This window comes from Saccharomycodes ludwigii, chromosome II, assembly GCF_020623625.1.
Source record: "Saccharomycodes ludwigii strain NBRC 1722 chromosome II, whole genome shotgun sequence".
NCBI lineage: Eukaryota > Fungi > Ascomycota > Saccharomycetes > Saccharomycodales > Saccharomycodaceae > Saccharomycodes > Saccharomycodes ludwigii.
In genome coordinates, this window is record NC_060201.1 from 2,052,635 (window position 1) to 2,067,510 (window position 14,876).

The following is a 14,876-nucleotide window of genomic DNA, read 5'->3' on the forward strand; positions in this document are numbered from 1 at the left end:
AAAATAAAAATATAATTAGCCACAATTGTTTTTAGAACAAAAATGTGATAAAACTTGGTTGTGTCTCTTCTAAAAGAATATTCAATATTCTTCCTCTTTTTTTTTTTTTTCTCTTCTTCCAAATATTTTCACTTATGATATTTCTTACCTTCTCGGAATTCGACTTCATTAATCAATATTGTCGAATGAAGATAACAAACGAGTAAATAAAATGCAATAAAAAAAAAAAAAAGTATAACCATAGAAGAAACAATAGGGAAAAAAAAAAACATGCCTTAAATGCAAATAACATTCAATCTTCTCACGAGAAATACAAAGGTTATATATAACCTAACACCTTTTATTTTTCCTTCTCCTTCTTTTTTCTTTTTCTTTTTTCTTTTTCCTTTTCCTTTTTCTTTTTTTCCTTTTCTTTTTTTCTTTTTCTACTTAATAATTTTCTCTTCTCTTTTAACAAAAACAATACCCAAACATTTAACCATTTCTTCTTTCTTTTTCCTTTTTAAAAATTGTACCATGCATATGTAAAGCTAAACTAAAACCACATACGGAAAGGCAACCCTTGATCAAAAACATAAAAGTGAAAATAATAATAAAGATGAAAAAATAAATAGATAATTGAACAAATCTATCATTCAAACTTTCTAGGGAATATTTATGAAATTGAACCAAGGTAACAACATCATCAATGGAAAACAGAGATGGTAGTGGAATGTAATAAAAATAAAATAAAATAAAAAATAAAAAACTAACAACATCTCAAACCAAATATATGCTATAGCTTTTCATTCTCAAAACTTGGGGAAATGATATCTCAAAAACCACTAGCATAGTAAACCACCTTTCATATATATATATTCAAATATATTTATAACACGTAATAGTATATCATTGAAATAATAATAATAATAATAAAAATAATAATAAAAATATCACAGAAAACAAACATAAAAACATATTCAGAGCACAAAAAGAAAAACAAATCTCAAAAACAGTGATTTATAAAAAAAAAAAAATTATTATGCCCCGAAAATAATAAAAAAATCACCACCAAGATTTGTTATTGTTGGAGCTAGGAGCAGACCAATTAGACTCGGAGGAGCCCCAGTTACTGTTACCACCAAAGGAACCAGAAGATGAGCCCCAGCCACCATTGTTAGCATAATTATTACTACCGTAGCCGCTGTTACCTCTAGAGTTATTGTTTCTGGAAAAGCCACCTCTAGAATAGTTAGAATTGTTACGGAAATCCCTGGTATTATTGCCACGGAATCCCCCTCTTTTACTACCACTTTGTCTTGACATGGAGATCAAAAAGGCTGGAACATCTTGTTTAGCTTCTTCCAACAAATCAACCATATCCCCAGCAAGCTTCTTGTTCTCACCGTTAAAGAAAGAGGTAGCATTACCAGTGTTACCAGCACGACCAGTTCTACCAATACGATGAACATAATCGTCAACATCAGCAGGTAAATCATAGTTAATAACATGCTTGACATTAGGAATATCTAAACCTCTGGCAGCAACGGCAGTGGCAACCAAAATATTGGCAGCCCCATTTTTAAAAGCACTCAAGGCACGTTCACGTTCACGTTGAGTACGGTCACCGTGAATTGCAGTTGCTTTGTAACCACTAATGATTAAAAAGTCAGTTAGCATATCAGCTAATCTTTTAGTTTGAACAAAAACTAAAGTCAATTGAGGCCCCTCGGCATCTAGTAATTCAACTAAAGCATTTTGTTTGTCATGTTCTTCAACGTACAATATTTTTTGGGTAATATTTTCAGAGGTAGAACCAACTCTACCAATGGTACAGAAAATATAATCTTTTAAGAAATCATGAGCCAACTGTTGGATATCTTCTGGGAAAGTAGCAGAAAACATTAAAGTTTGACGGTTTTCGCATCCTGGCATGTCAGAGTTTTCAACAATGTTTCTGATTTGAGGTTCGAAACCCATGTCTAGCATTCTATCTGCCTCATCCAAAACCAAATACTTGATGTTAGCTAAATTAATACTCCCACGTTCAATCATATCAATTAAACGACCTGGAGTAGCAACTAATAAACCACAACCTTGATTGATGTTTCTGATTTGAGTTTCGATGTTAGCACCACCATAAACAACACATGGTTTGACCCAAGATCTATAACAAAACTTTCTAGCTTCATCATAGATTTGGGTGGCCAATTCTCTTGTTGGAGCCAAAATTAAACCTGTTGGGTAAGTGACCTTTGGACCAGAGTATGGACCGTCATCAGCTTTTGGAGTAGGAGCAGGACCCTTATCAAAACACTCACTTAAAATTGGGAACAAAAACCCACCAGTCTTACCGGAACCAGTTTGGGCACAAGCCATTAAATCTCTACCAGCAGCAACAATTGGGATGGAATATTTTTGTACAGGAGTTGGTCTAGTGAAATGTGCCAAACGAATATTTTCTAGTAACAATTCATTTAATGGGGGAGAAGTAAATTCAGTGATTTCATCTGGAACATCATTACCAGTGGCTTCAGTTGGGATGTCATCATAGTTGTCAAAATTAATACCAGAGGTTTGACCAACTGGTTCTTCAGCAGTACCAAACAATTTGGCTTCAATAGCTGGGTTTTTTTCCGCTGGAATATGTTCACCGTGAGACCATCTACCATATTCTCTATTCTGGGTTTGAAATCTTGGATTAAAGTATGTGTTATCGGAGTTGTTTCTATAACCATAACCACCTCTACCACCGTTGTTGTAGCCGTTGTTGTAACCACCTCTGCCACTACTGTAGCCACCTCTGCCACTGTTGTAGCCACCTCTACCACCGTTGTAACCACCTCTGCCACTGTTGTAGCCACCTCTACCACCGTTATAACCACCTCTGCCACCGTTGTAGCCAGAGTTCTGCGTGGATTGAGCATCAGAATCATTTCTTTTTGAAGGAGGAACGTATTTAGACATATTTTAGTATATATATATATATTTTTTTTTTATCTCTGTGTTTCTTGTGCCACTTATTAATGCTTTGTTTGAAGCTTTTTTTTTTTAACTAATTTTTTGTTTATAATTGTTAAAAGTGAGAGGAGTGTGAGAATGAAAAGCAGAACTGGAAATTAAAAGTCTAGAGTAGAAGTGAAAAGTATGTATGTGTTAATAAATAACATTTGAGAGCAGAAACCAGAACTTAAAAGCTCATAAATAAGGTAGAAAGGAAGATAGGAGAGGGATAAAAAGAAAAAAATTTTGTATTAAAACAAGGAAAAAAAAAAAAGAAATGTTCAATGAAAAAAATTTTTAGATCAAACTGATCACGCCTCCTTCACTCATCTTTTTATTTCTCTACGTGATTAAAGGGTGAAAGGGAGGGAATGTAAAGAATTGCGTTAATAATATGCTGCAGTACTCATTTATACGAAGACTTAATATTAAGAAATATACGTGGAAAAGTGTGATTTATTTGGTTCCGTTTTCAAAAAAAAAAAAAAAAAAAAAAAGTTTAAAATCAACTTACAAACATCATTTTAAACGAAAGACAATATGCTTGTTTTTCTTACTTTTGAATCTTGGAAATATGGTAACTTCATTACTTGCCGTGAAGCCTCACAAAAACTAGTCCGAATGATTTTGATTTCAAATGATGATGGTTTCCAATAATGACATTGAAGTTGCAGCTTTATTTTCGAAATTTGTTTTTTTTTTTCTTTTTTTTTTTTTCTTTTTTTGTCACAAAATTAATGGAGGATTTTCTTCAAAACTTAAATCTATTTAAATGGCTAACAGTTAGTAAAAATGTTATAATTTCATGCTTTTCATTGTTTTTCCTATCATCTAACCACTCTGTTTTAATTGTTTAGAACTCTTCACTAATGCTGAAGGAAGAGAAGAAGAATGGAGTGAAAGGAAACATTAGTTCAAATTTAACCGTATATTAATTAAATTTAAATATTTAATGTCAAAATGAATTATTGCAATGAGCAAATATTAAGTTAACGAGTAAGGAATTAAAAATAACAAGTACTTAAAATTACTTTTACTTTTAATATTCTAATTTTATTTCAAAATTTATCAAGCTTGTTTGAATAAATTAAGAACTTGGCATTCTGTTGGAAATAAGAGTCAATATTAGTAACCCTGAGACTTGAAAAAATCAGCTAGATGCTTTAAAAATATATTCTCCAACCGATTTCATATATTATATTGAAAAAGAACTTTTAGTAGTTATCTGGGGTTGATTCCACATATAAAACTAAAATTGTATATAAGTGAGACAACAGACAAGTTTTGTTTATGATTTTTTAGGATTTTTTTTTCCTTTTGTCAAATTCAGTAGTTTGGGGAAATCTTGGCTTGAACTGTTTATTAATGACAACTTTTCCACTAGCCATTTAATACTTTTTAAATAATAAAACTGTATTATATATATATCTGTGAACTTAATTAATAAAATGAATAAAATACGTATATAAGGATTGCGTTGTCTTTTGTACGAGAGGATATGTAAAGGCTCAAAAGATTTTAAAATTAAGTATTAAATGTTCATTGACTTATTGACAATAATGCTTATTTATTATAAATATATAGTTTTTTTTTTAAAAAATAAAAGTTATAAAAAATTGGCAAAAAAAAAAAGCATTACTCCGCAAAAAATGTATGGTGTCGTGTCAGTGTTTGCTAAAAATAAAAATAAAAATAAAAAAGTTACAAAAAAAGCAAAAAAAAAAAAAAATGCTTATGTTAAAAGTTGAAATTAGCAAAAAGAATCTATTAAGATTTAAAAAATTTTCTGATCATATACTTTTCTTTAAGCTAAAACTAATTATATATATTCAGCTTCATTTTTTAATTATTTGATATAATATAGAATAATATATATATATATATATTAAGTAATAAAAGAAGTCTTCTTTTCAATATATAAGTATACTTGAGCCATTTAAGTGACAAAACACATAAAAACAGGTATATATATAGATATCTATACACACATTTATATAAAAACAAAAAATAACACAAATGTCATCAATGGAATACAGCGAAGAATCTAAAACTTATGGCTTAACTAAAAGTCCATTTGTTATTTCATCTAAAGCTACAACATCTGACTTTTTAATTGAAGAAAATTTATCCATCCAAGAAAATCTCAGTCCCTATAAAAATGAAGAGTACAACAAAATGAAAGAAACTATCAAATCTCGACATACAAAAATGATATCAATGGCCACAGGTCTTGGTACTGGATTGTTGGTCGGTTTGGGACATTCTATTAGGATTGCAGGTATCGGTGGTACCCTATTGGGTTATGGATTAATTTCAATTATGATTATTCTTTGCTTTTTTGCTAGTGCCGAGTTGGTGGTTGCTTTCCCCAGACTACCTGGTGGGTTTAATTCATATGGTAAGAAATTTATTCATCCAAGTGTTGGGTTTACAATATCTTGGCTATTTTGTATTAATTGGGAAATTATTTTGCCCTTAGAATTGGTTACTGCCTCTATGACTATTAAATATTGGAATAACAATATATCACCAAGTATCTTTGTTGCAATTTTTTATTCTCTAATTTTAGCAATTAGTTTCTTCGGTGCCAGAGGTTTTGCCGAGGCGGAGTTTTGGTTTAATCTTTCTAAGATTTTAATGGTTACTGGATTTATAATTTTAGGTGGTTTAATTATCAGTGGAGTTGTTGGTGCCAATAAGAGTGATTATCTTCAGGATTGTAGCAGATTTTGGAAATCACCTGGTTCTTTTAACACTAATAACAATATTTTCAAAAGCATTGCATCAACATTAGTTAATAGTTGTTTTGCTTGTGGTGGTGTCGAATTTGTTGCCTTGAGCTGTGCCGAACAAAGTAAGAAAAATCTAGTTAAAAGTATCAAGAATGCTGGATATCAAGTTATCATCAGGATGGTTTTATTGTTCCTATTGTCCATCACGGTGATTGGATTTTTAGTACCATATACTTCCCCAGAATTACTAGGTTCCAATTCCAAAAATGCCATACATGCTTCCCCCTATGTTATTGCTATTGCAAGTAACGGTATTAAAATAGTACCCCACATTATTAATGCAGTAATTCTAATTGCAGTTTTGAGTGTTGCCAATAGTGCAATGTATTCATCTTCAAGGACATTAAATTCTTTGAGTCAGCAAGGATTTGCACCAAAGTTTTTTAAAAAATTGGATTCAAATGGTATACCAGTACGTTGTATGGTTGTATCTGCACTTATTGGTTTGTTATCTTTTATTGCTGAGTATAATGATCAAGAAAAGGTTTTTATATTTTTACTAAGCATAAGTGGATTATCTACAATTTTCAATTGGGCCATGATATGTATCGCACATATTAGGTTTAGAACTGCAATGAAGGCACAATGTAAGTCATTGGAAGAACTAGGGTATAAATCCCCTACTGGTGTGCTTGGCTCGTATATTGCAATTATCATTAACGTACTGATTTTGGTTCTTGGTTTTTGGGTGTCGTTGTTCCCCCTTAACAATGACGGTAAAGCCAGTTTTGTTAATCTCTCTTCAAATTATTTGGCAGTGGCTGTTGGCATTGTTCTTTATTTTGGACATAAAATCGCCACTAAAAATTGGACATTTTATATTAAAGCAGATAAAATCGATGTAGATGGTGACAGAGACGTATACGCTCTTATTATTAATGATGCCGATGTTAACTTGTCGAAAAATAATAAAAAAATAATACAAGCAGATAATACAAGAACATATGTTTAATTTTTTTTTCATTGAATTTTATATTCCCTTATTATTTATATATTGAGCTTGTTGTTATTATATTGAATACTATTGCTATATTATTGCTATAATTAGGACAATTAGTTACTTAATGAATTTATTTTCTTTATCCCACAAATTAAAGTATTAAATTGGATTTAAAACTTATAATCCTAATTCAAAACTTGGGCATATTTATAATTTGAGTCTTATTATGTACACAACCATTTACTGTAGTTGGTAGTTCTCTTAATTTACATGGTTTTTAAGCCTTTATCCAGTTTTATAATAGCGTGTTTGGTTTATAATTCGCGATTTCAAAATATATTCATCAATAATTAACAACTGATCACGTAGATTTGTTTCACTTTTAAAAGGAGTGTTTTTTATTTTTTTCCTTATTTCTTTATTGTTCCCATTTTCAGTGTCCATCACATCGCAGTTGTTATTATTATTTAAAGACCTTGGTCTTTTACTAGGTTGATTCATTATTGAGATGATTAGTACTATAATTATATATATATATCTTGCTCTATTTTTCCTTTCTTTTTTTTTTTTTTACTATTAAAAATCCAACGTAGACAAAGTAATCATAATAAAGGAAAAAAAAAAAAAAAAAAAAAAGTGAAGATAAATTTATTAAAAATATGTATGTAATGAAATAGATGGGAAGGGAAAGACACAATTGCTATGTTTTTATTTAAACTATTGGTAGTTTAAGTAACGATAAATAGAAACAAGTTAATATTATTGTTATTTGGTACAAGGCAAGTATCTGTGTCTTTATGTGTAAAGAATTTGTGAAAAATATTTATAGCCAAAAAAAAAAAAAAAAAAAAAAAAGTTTTTTTTTTAGGAAAATTATTGGAACAATTCGTATTCCTGGATATTACCCGGAGTCAAAATAATACTTTCTTGTTAATATATTTTTATTGTTTATTTTTAGTAATGCAAAATTAGATTTTTAATATAAATTATTTGATTTCTGAATAAATAAAAATAAATAAAACAATGTCAAAACATGTGCCTGTCGTACATAGTGCAAACTACATAATAAAGATATATATTAATAATATCAAAGAACACAACAAAAGAAAAAAAAAAAACAAATAAAATTTTTTTTTTTTTCTTTAAACTTTTTCTTTCAAAGATTTTTTTTTTTTTTTTTTTTTTAAACATATATTTAGTTCCGCTTAAGTTAATAAGTACGTTTTCACTACTTAGTCAAGTTAAACAAACTTAAGTACCAAACAATATCAAAAATATAAACCAAAATAAGAACCATGAGCAAGAGTTTAGCTTCATTATTAAGGGGATCCCGTCTTTCTCAGTTATATCGATCTAACAAGCCACTAACTTCAGCATTACCAAAATATCATCCGTTTCATCAAATTATTGAGACTAAACCACATGCTAGGGATGAATTTCAAGAATGGGGGTTAAAATCCACTATTCCAAATGGCAAATTCAAAACTAGATATATTGTTGTTAGTGAACTTGATACTTTAGAAAGACTAGCTACTTTTGAACCAAATAGTGGTGGCTATAATTGGAACAGATTACGGTTTCAAGAAATGAATTTATCTCCTGATTATTCTGGATTTTTAAAAGATATTGGCAATAATCCATATTTTGAGTATATTAAATCTAAGTTAAGCACTCCAGATGAAACTATAAAGCCATATACTACCGAAAACAAACATGCTTTTGGAAAAAATATAAATGACTTTTATAAACAAAATCAAGATTGGACGTCTTTAAGAAAGAGTTACACTGAATGGGTTTTTCATACTTTTGTTAAAGAAAACAAAGATGTTCCTATCGATTCAATTGAATTATACTTGCACAAGATTTATACTGAAAAAAATAAGAACCGACCAAGTACTTTAGGTAGTAAGATCATTGGTTCTGGTGGTTTAAGCTACAATTTAAAGAATAGGTTAAAGACAACACCAGATGGTATTTTGAATAAAGAAATTGTACCAGGTAGATTTTTAAACGCCGATAGGCTAGACAGGAGGTTAGTTGCTGTTGGTGGATTTGTTGCCAATACCACCAACAATAGCAATGATGCTTTAAAGAATGTTACTCAAATTGAAAGAAACATAGGGGCTGGTAATGCCAGAAAATTAAGATGGCCTTTTAGAGTTGAATCTGCCGTCATTCAAGAAAATGGGTCTGTTTCCATTACAGTCAAACCTATAAAGGGTATTTCTGAATCAAATAGATATAAAACATCCAATAATATGGGAAGCATGGCCAATCAAAGAAGAAGAAAAAATAGGCCACCTCAGCCCGCTTCTGTAAATGAATCTGAAGCAAAAGAATTTGCTAATGAATTATTGAACTTGCTCAAGAATAATAATATGAAAAATTAAAAATATAATTTAAAAATAAAACAAAAAAAAGAGGAAAAAAACCTCAGAAATTAACTAAAAACATGTATATAAAAATAAACATTTATTAACTTCTTTTAATATATTATAATTACAAAAAAAAAAAAAAAAAAAAAAGGAAATAAATAAATATATATATTACATGTGTTACATTAAAACACCTTTGGTCGAAGGAACATCATTTGTACCGTTACTAGCCATAGCCTCTCTTAATGCTACAGCTAGTGCTTTGAAAGCACTTTCAGCTTTATGATGATCATTTTCACCTCTTAAAACGTCAACATGCATGGTAATTCTTGCAGCCTCAGCAAAACTCATCAAAAAATGTGGGATCATTTCGGTACTTAGATCACCAATTTTCTCTCTTTTAAATTTCATATCAGTAAAACAATATGGTCTATTACTTAAATCGACAACTGCTCTACTTAAGCTTTCATCTAATGGGGCAAATCCAGTACCAAATCTTTTAACACCTCTAATCGAACCCATTGCTTCTTTTAATGCAGTGCCTAAAGCAATACCACAATCTTCTGTTGTATGATGGTCATCTATATGTAAATCACCGATACATTCAACTATTAGAGACCATCCACTATGTTTGGCCAAGGCATGGATCATATGATCTAGGAAGCCAATACCCGTTTGAATACTTATAACTTGAGCCGAAGTTGATTGTGAGGCAACTGCTGCTTCAGTGCTTTTGGTAGTGGTAGCGGTGGGTAATTCAGTAAATAGTGATTTTACCTCCAATGGGCCACCTGTTAAATTAATAGCAATTTGGATTTTCGTTTCATTTGTGTTACGTTGAATATATGCGGATTTAGACATTTTTTAATATTTTTTTTTTTGATGATTTTTTTCGCTTTAGGTTTCAGATAATAACTGCGAGTCGTGATAAGTATTGATTATTAGTTTAAGGCTTTGAATTACAAGTAAATCAATACACTTTAGTAAAAAAAAAAAAAATTTTTTTTCTTTGATATATTTTTTTTTTTTTTCTTTCTCTCTTCTGATAAGACAAATTCCGCAAGGATTTAACAAAAAAATTTTTTTAAAAAAAAAAGTTATTATATACAAGCATCTAACAAATCATTTCAAAAAAAAAAAAAAAAAAAAATTTTTTTCACGTTCAAAACAATCGCTAAATCAAGAAAATCAGTATTTCATATATATATATCATACATTACCTCTGTCATGTTTAGATCCACCCTAAATTTGAAATATGCCATTGGATCTAAGAGATCATCGTCAACACCGATCTCAAAGGGTATAAATATCGAAAAACTATTGCCTAGAAATCAAAGAATAAAAGCATGGGAAAGAACAGGCGAAAGTAAAGAAGTATATTTCAAAAGAAAGCATGCACACCAACATGCAAAAGAAAAAGCTAAAAAGTTGGAAGTATTAACTGAACAAAGGACAAAATTTAATCAATACAATTTCAGAAAAACAAGTTCAAAAAAGAGCGATACTCTAATTAAACGTGCTGAAAAAGATGTTAATCCATTTTTTGATTATATATATGGAACAAATGCAGTTAGAGCAGCTTTATTATGTAGACCTGCATTAGAGAATAAAAGGTTATTATATTATAAAGAATTATCCCCAGAATTTGTAAAACTTTGCAATGATAAAGGAATACCAACAACATTGGTGGAAGATAAAACGGAATTGGATAAACTATGTAATAATATTGCTGCAACGGGTTTTGGAAGTGGAAAATTAAAGAAAAGTGTACATAATAATATTGTTTTAGAATGCAAGAAATATATTGCTAAAGAAATTGACACTTTACCCAAAGTTGCTGAGTCATTAGGAGAAGATGTTACTGTATGCGCTAGTACTGGGTTACCATTTTCTTACTATGAGACCAACGAGGAAAACAGGAACGACTATAATGTGACAAAGGTGTTGCAAAATGTCTTGATAAATGGTGCGAAAGACCATCCGGTCGGTTTATACTTGGATGAAATTCAAGATCCTCACAATATGGGCGCCATATTGAGATCTGCCTATTACTTGGGTTGTGATTTTGTTGTCGTTAGTCATAAAAATTGTTGTTCTGTTTCTAACGGGATAGTACGCAAAGTTAGTAGTGGTGCAACTGAATTATTACCGATTTTCACGACATCAAAACCGTTAAAGTTTTTAAGTAGTTCACAACAAAATGGCTGGGTTATTGTTAGTGGGGATCTTTTAGAAAATGCTAACAAATTTACTAGAAATAAATTTGTTGATGATGCAGAAGAGATAAATAAATTGAAATTACCTGTATTATTGGTCGTTGGTAATGAAGGCGACGGCATTAGGACGCAATTAAAAAAATTAAGCGACTTTTTCATTACTATTCCGTTTAATAATACTATTAGTAAGCGCAATGACGTTATAGATTCTTTAAATGTCAGTGTTGCTACTGCTTTATTACTAAATAATTTATGTAAATAGTGGGTGTTTTTTTTTTGTTCTTTTTTCTTTGAAATAAAACAGATTATATAAAACGAACTTAAAAATATGTAAATATCTTTTATTTTGCTTTTTTTTTTAAATAGGTAATAAATAACTGAACGTTATCATAACATTCTACAAATTTCTGGGTCATTTTCAACCTCACTTAGGTCATCTAATTGATCCCACCATTTATATAACAAACTTTCACAAATTAATTTGAACCATGGTGTAAACTTCAAAGATGGGTCAGCAAACATGTCTTGCAATTCTTTTTTCGAGACGTATTTGTAATCCCTAACTTCATTTAGATTGGGTATTATATCCAAGTCATGATTTTCATTAATTTTATAAAATAAAATGTAGTCAATTTCGTGTTCTCCCCATGGACCATTACTTGGGGCCATGTAATGGATTCTATTCAAAAAATGGAATTTACCATTAGAAACGGTTTGGTGAGATGGAATGCCCAATTCATGTTCTAACTTTCTGATGGCAGCGACTTTGGCACCATCTACTTTTTTAGCCAAACTTGAATTGAAACCTAATTCATCATCTACACATAATGGATGTGAGCAGCAGGTATTTGTCCATAAATCTGGGAATGTAATCTTTTCAGAGGCACGTTGTTGTAGCAATAATTTCCCCTCATTATTAAAGATGAAAACGGAAAATGCTCTATGTAACAAACCCTGATCGATATTGGTCATTAAATGACATAATTTTTTGGTCCCGGCACCGATAGCATTGTCGTCATAATCTAAGACAATACAATTTTCATTCATTAGTCTAATTTGTTCTTCGTCATGACCTTTGAAAACATCTTGAGTAGTAGTACCTTTCTGGCCTTGTTCTTCCTCTTCTTCGCTCGAGGCTGTATTTGGTCGACTAGATAGAGGAATAACTGCTGGAAACTTTGATAAGATATCAGAGGCTTTCAATGATTGAACGAGTGTTTCATAAGGTGAAGTCATTTCTTTTTCCTTTGATTGGTTGCTTGGTGAAGATTGGATGTTTATATTTGAGCGGGAAGAAAGGAACGAAAAAGGGCTATTATTATTTGAAGCGAATTAATAGATTGAATTTTTTTTTTTTTTTTCTTTTCGAAAATGTTGTAATATTTGTGGATGTAGAAATAAAAGCAGTATGGCCGGGTATTATTGTTGGGGCGTTTTTTTTTTTTTTTTTTTATTATTATTATTATTAAATATAAAAAAAAGAAAAGAAAAGAAAAGAAAACTTTGATTAATTCGGAAAGAACAGCAAGCTTTTTTTTTTATTTTTCTGCGTGTAAAAAAAGAAAAATAAAAAAAGTTTTGTTGTCTTTTTCAATTTCAATTTTGATTCTAATTTTTGTTTTGCTGTATAAAAATTTGTTCAGATTTTCATACACAGAAAAAAAAAACAAACAATAATAATAATAAACCCACACCCTTCCCCTCCCATACTTAACAAATTTCCAACTAAATCTTGATTTGTTTTTGTTTTGTTTAATTGATTAATTTTAATTAAACAAAACAAAAACAAATAATTTAGGAAAAAAAAAAAAAAAAAAAATTTTTTTCTCTCTTTCTTTCTCTCTCTCTCTCTCTCTCTCTTTTTCCTTCTTAATATATTCACATTTCCCTTTTGTAATTCAATTTAAAGTTTACACTTAATTCATCACCAAATATCATTCCAAGTTAAGTCATTTACTCAAAATACTTAACATTTGAAGCAAATCATCCTTATTCCAATTGCTTATACAATTTGTTAAAAAAAAAAAAAAAAAAAAAAAAAAACAAAAAATTAACAAGTTAAAAAAAAAAAATGTCTGATTCTGCAACTTCCAACAAAAGCAACGGCAACCGTCGTTTCCGTTCTAACATTAAAAGGCCAGATGTTAGCACCAGAGATAAAAAATTGGAATTATTGAATGCTCAATTGAAAAAAATTAATTTAGAAGTTGAAAACATTCGCTCTAAAATTGATAGCTCCAACTCTTCTCCAAGCAATAATAAGAGACAAACTTTACAAACAGAATTGAAAGATATTATCAAGACTCAAGCCGATTTGAAAGCTAAGAGACAACAATTCCAAGATAAAATTAAAGTTTGTGATTCAAAATTGAAAAAAATCCAGGCTGACATTGATTCTAAATTGAGTTCTTCTGGTAACGGTAGTGCCATGAAGAAATACTCTTCTGAAGCTGATGTCAAGGATAGACTACAAAATATTGAAGATCAGATGAGCAGTGGTGAATTGAGTATTGTTGAAGAAAAAAAACTAGTCAAGGAGGAAGTTACTTTGCAGAGATTACTCAAATCTTTCCGTCAAATCGAACCGTTAAGAAAAGAACAAGAAGCTTTGAAACTAGAAATCTCTCAATTGAAATCTCAAGTATTTGAATTGAACCCAAGAGATATCAGTACTAAATTTGAAAAAATCAATAATGAATTGAATGAATTAAGAGAAGCTAATAGTACTGTTCAAAACGGTAGACAATTGTTGTTTAATAAAAGAACGGCCTTGTACTCTAAGAGAGATGAAATTTTTGCCAAAATTAGACAAACCAGAGAAGATTTTGACAATGAATTTAAGGCCTATAGATTGAAAGTGGAAAAGGAAAAATTAAAGAGAGAAGAGGAGGAAAAATTATCAAAATTATTGGAACAAAAAGATTCCGACTTGGGTAAATTGCAAGAAAAATTAATTCATGCCCAGACTCCAGCTTTTACCTATGAATTGGGTAATATTGAAAATGTTTTGGTTCTATTAGATCCAACCTTTGTTAAACCAAAAACCGGGTTATTTGATTCTGATAAAACTGCGACTGTTCCTGGTTTAGATACCAATGTTAAGAAAGTTGCTGTCAGCAGTGAAGGTTTAGTTCCATTGAAAACTAAAAAACAATTGGAACCACAACACCCACTTGGTAAGAAAGGTAAGAAGTATAAAAAACATCAGAATGCATCTTCTGTTGGTGCTGGCAAGTCTTTTGCATTGGAGCCATCCACCATTAGTGTTTTGGCTGAATTGGATATTATTGTTCCATTGAATGCTGAAGAAGTTTCTGGTACTGTTGAACAATTAAAGAAGAAACACCAAGAATACCTTGATGCACAAGAAGAGCAAACTAAAGTAAATATTAAGGCTGTTGAGGATAAGATTGCCGAAGTTGAACAAGCTTATGCTGAGAAGGAGGCGGAAGTCAAAAAACAGTTGGAAGAGAAGAAATTAAAGGAACAAAAAGAAAAAGAAGAAGAAGAAGACGAAGAAGAAGAAGAAAAAACCAAGGATAATTAAAAGCGATTACACCTTTCTAGATTA

General features: G+C 30.3%; 7 protein-coding genes across 7 annotated transcripts; 4 read left to right on the forward strand and 3 right to left on the reverse strand.

Annotated features, from left to right (window-relative positions):
- Positions 1-1,044: 1,044 nt before the first annotated feature.
- Positions 1,045-2,946, reverse strand: SCDLUD_002121 (DEAD/DEAH box helicase; the record flags this gene model as incomplete). The annotated part of the gene is made up of 1 exon (XM_046080725.1): positions 1,045-2,946. The coding sequence occupies one exon, from the start codon at positions 2,944-2,946 to the stop codon at positions 1,045-1,047; it is 1,902 nt and encodes a 633-aa protein (XP_045936229.1).
- Positions 2,947-4,998: 2,052 nt separating this feature from the next.
- Positions 4,999-6,726, forward strand: SCDLUD_002122 (uncharacterized protein; the record flags this gene model as incomplete). Its single annotated transcript, XM_046080724.1, has 1 exon — positions 4,999-6,726. The coding sequence occupies one exon, from the start codon at positions 4,999-5,001 to the stop codon at positions 6,724-6,726; it is 1,728 nt and encodes a 575-aa protein (XP_045936230.1).
- Positions 6,727-8,009: 1,283 nt separating this feature from the next.
- MRP51 (mitochondrial 37S ribosomal protein bS1m) lies at positions 8,010-9,104 on the forward strand (the record flags this gene model as incomplete). The annotated part of the gene is made up of 1 exon (XM_046080723.1): positions 8,010-9,104. One exon carries the CDS (start codon positions 8,010-8,012, stop codon positions 9,102-9,104), a length of 1,095 nt encoding a protein of 364 aa, XP_045936231.1.
- Positions 9,105-9,269: 165 nt separating this feature from the next.
- On the reverse strand, positions 9,270-9,950 carry HIS3 (imidazoleglycerol-phosphate dehydratase HIS3; the record flags this gene model as incomplete). Its single annotated transcript, XM_046080722.1, has 1 exon — positions 9,270-9,950. The coding sequence occupies one exon, from the start codon at positions 9,948-9,950 to the stop codon at positions 9,270-9,272; it is 681 nt and encodes a 226-aa protein (XP_045936232.1).
- Positions 9,951-10,316: 366 nt separating this feature from the next.
- MRM1 (Mrm1p) lies at positions 10,317-11,567 on the forward strand (the record flags this gene model as incomplete). The annotated part of the gene is made up of 1 exon (XM_046076990.1): positions 10,317-11,567. One exon carries the CDS (start codon positions 10,317-10,319, stop codon positions 11,565-11,567), a length of 1,251 nt encoding a protein of 416 aa, XP_045936233.1.
- Positions 11,568-11,692: 125 nt separating this feature from the next.
- IDI1 (isopentenyl-diphosphate delta-isomerase IDI1) lies at positions 11,693-12,541 on the reverse strand (the record flags this gene model as incomplete). Its single annotated transcript, XM_046080721.1, has 1 exon — positions 11,693-12,541. The coding sequence occupies one exon, from the start codon at positions 12,539-12,541 to the stop codon at positions 11,693-11,695; it is 849 nt and encodes a 282-aa protein (XP_045936234.1).
- An 835-nt stretch (positions 12,542-13,376) lies between these two features.
- Positions 13,377-14,852, forward strand: BFR1 (Bfr1p; the record flags this gene model as incomplete). Its single annotated transcript, XM_046080720.1, has 1 exon — positions 13,377-14,852. One exon carries the CDS (start codon positions 13,377-13,379, stop codon positions 14,850-14,852), a length of 1,476 nt encoding a protein of 491 aa, XP_045936235.1.
- Between the last annotated feature and the right edge of the window lie 24 nt (positions 14,853-14,876).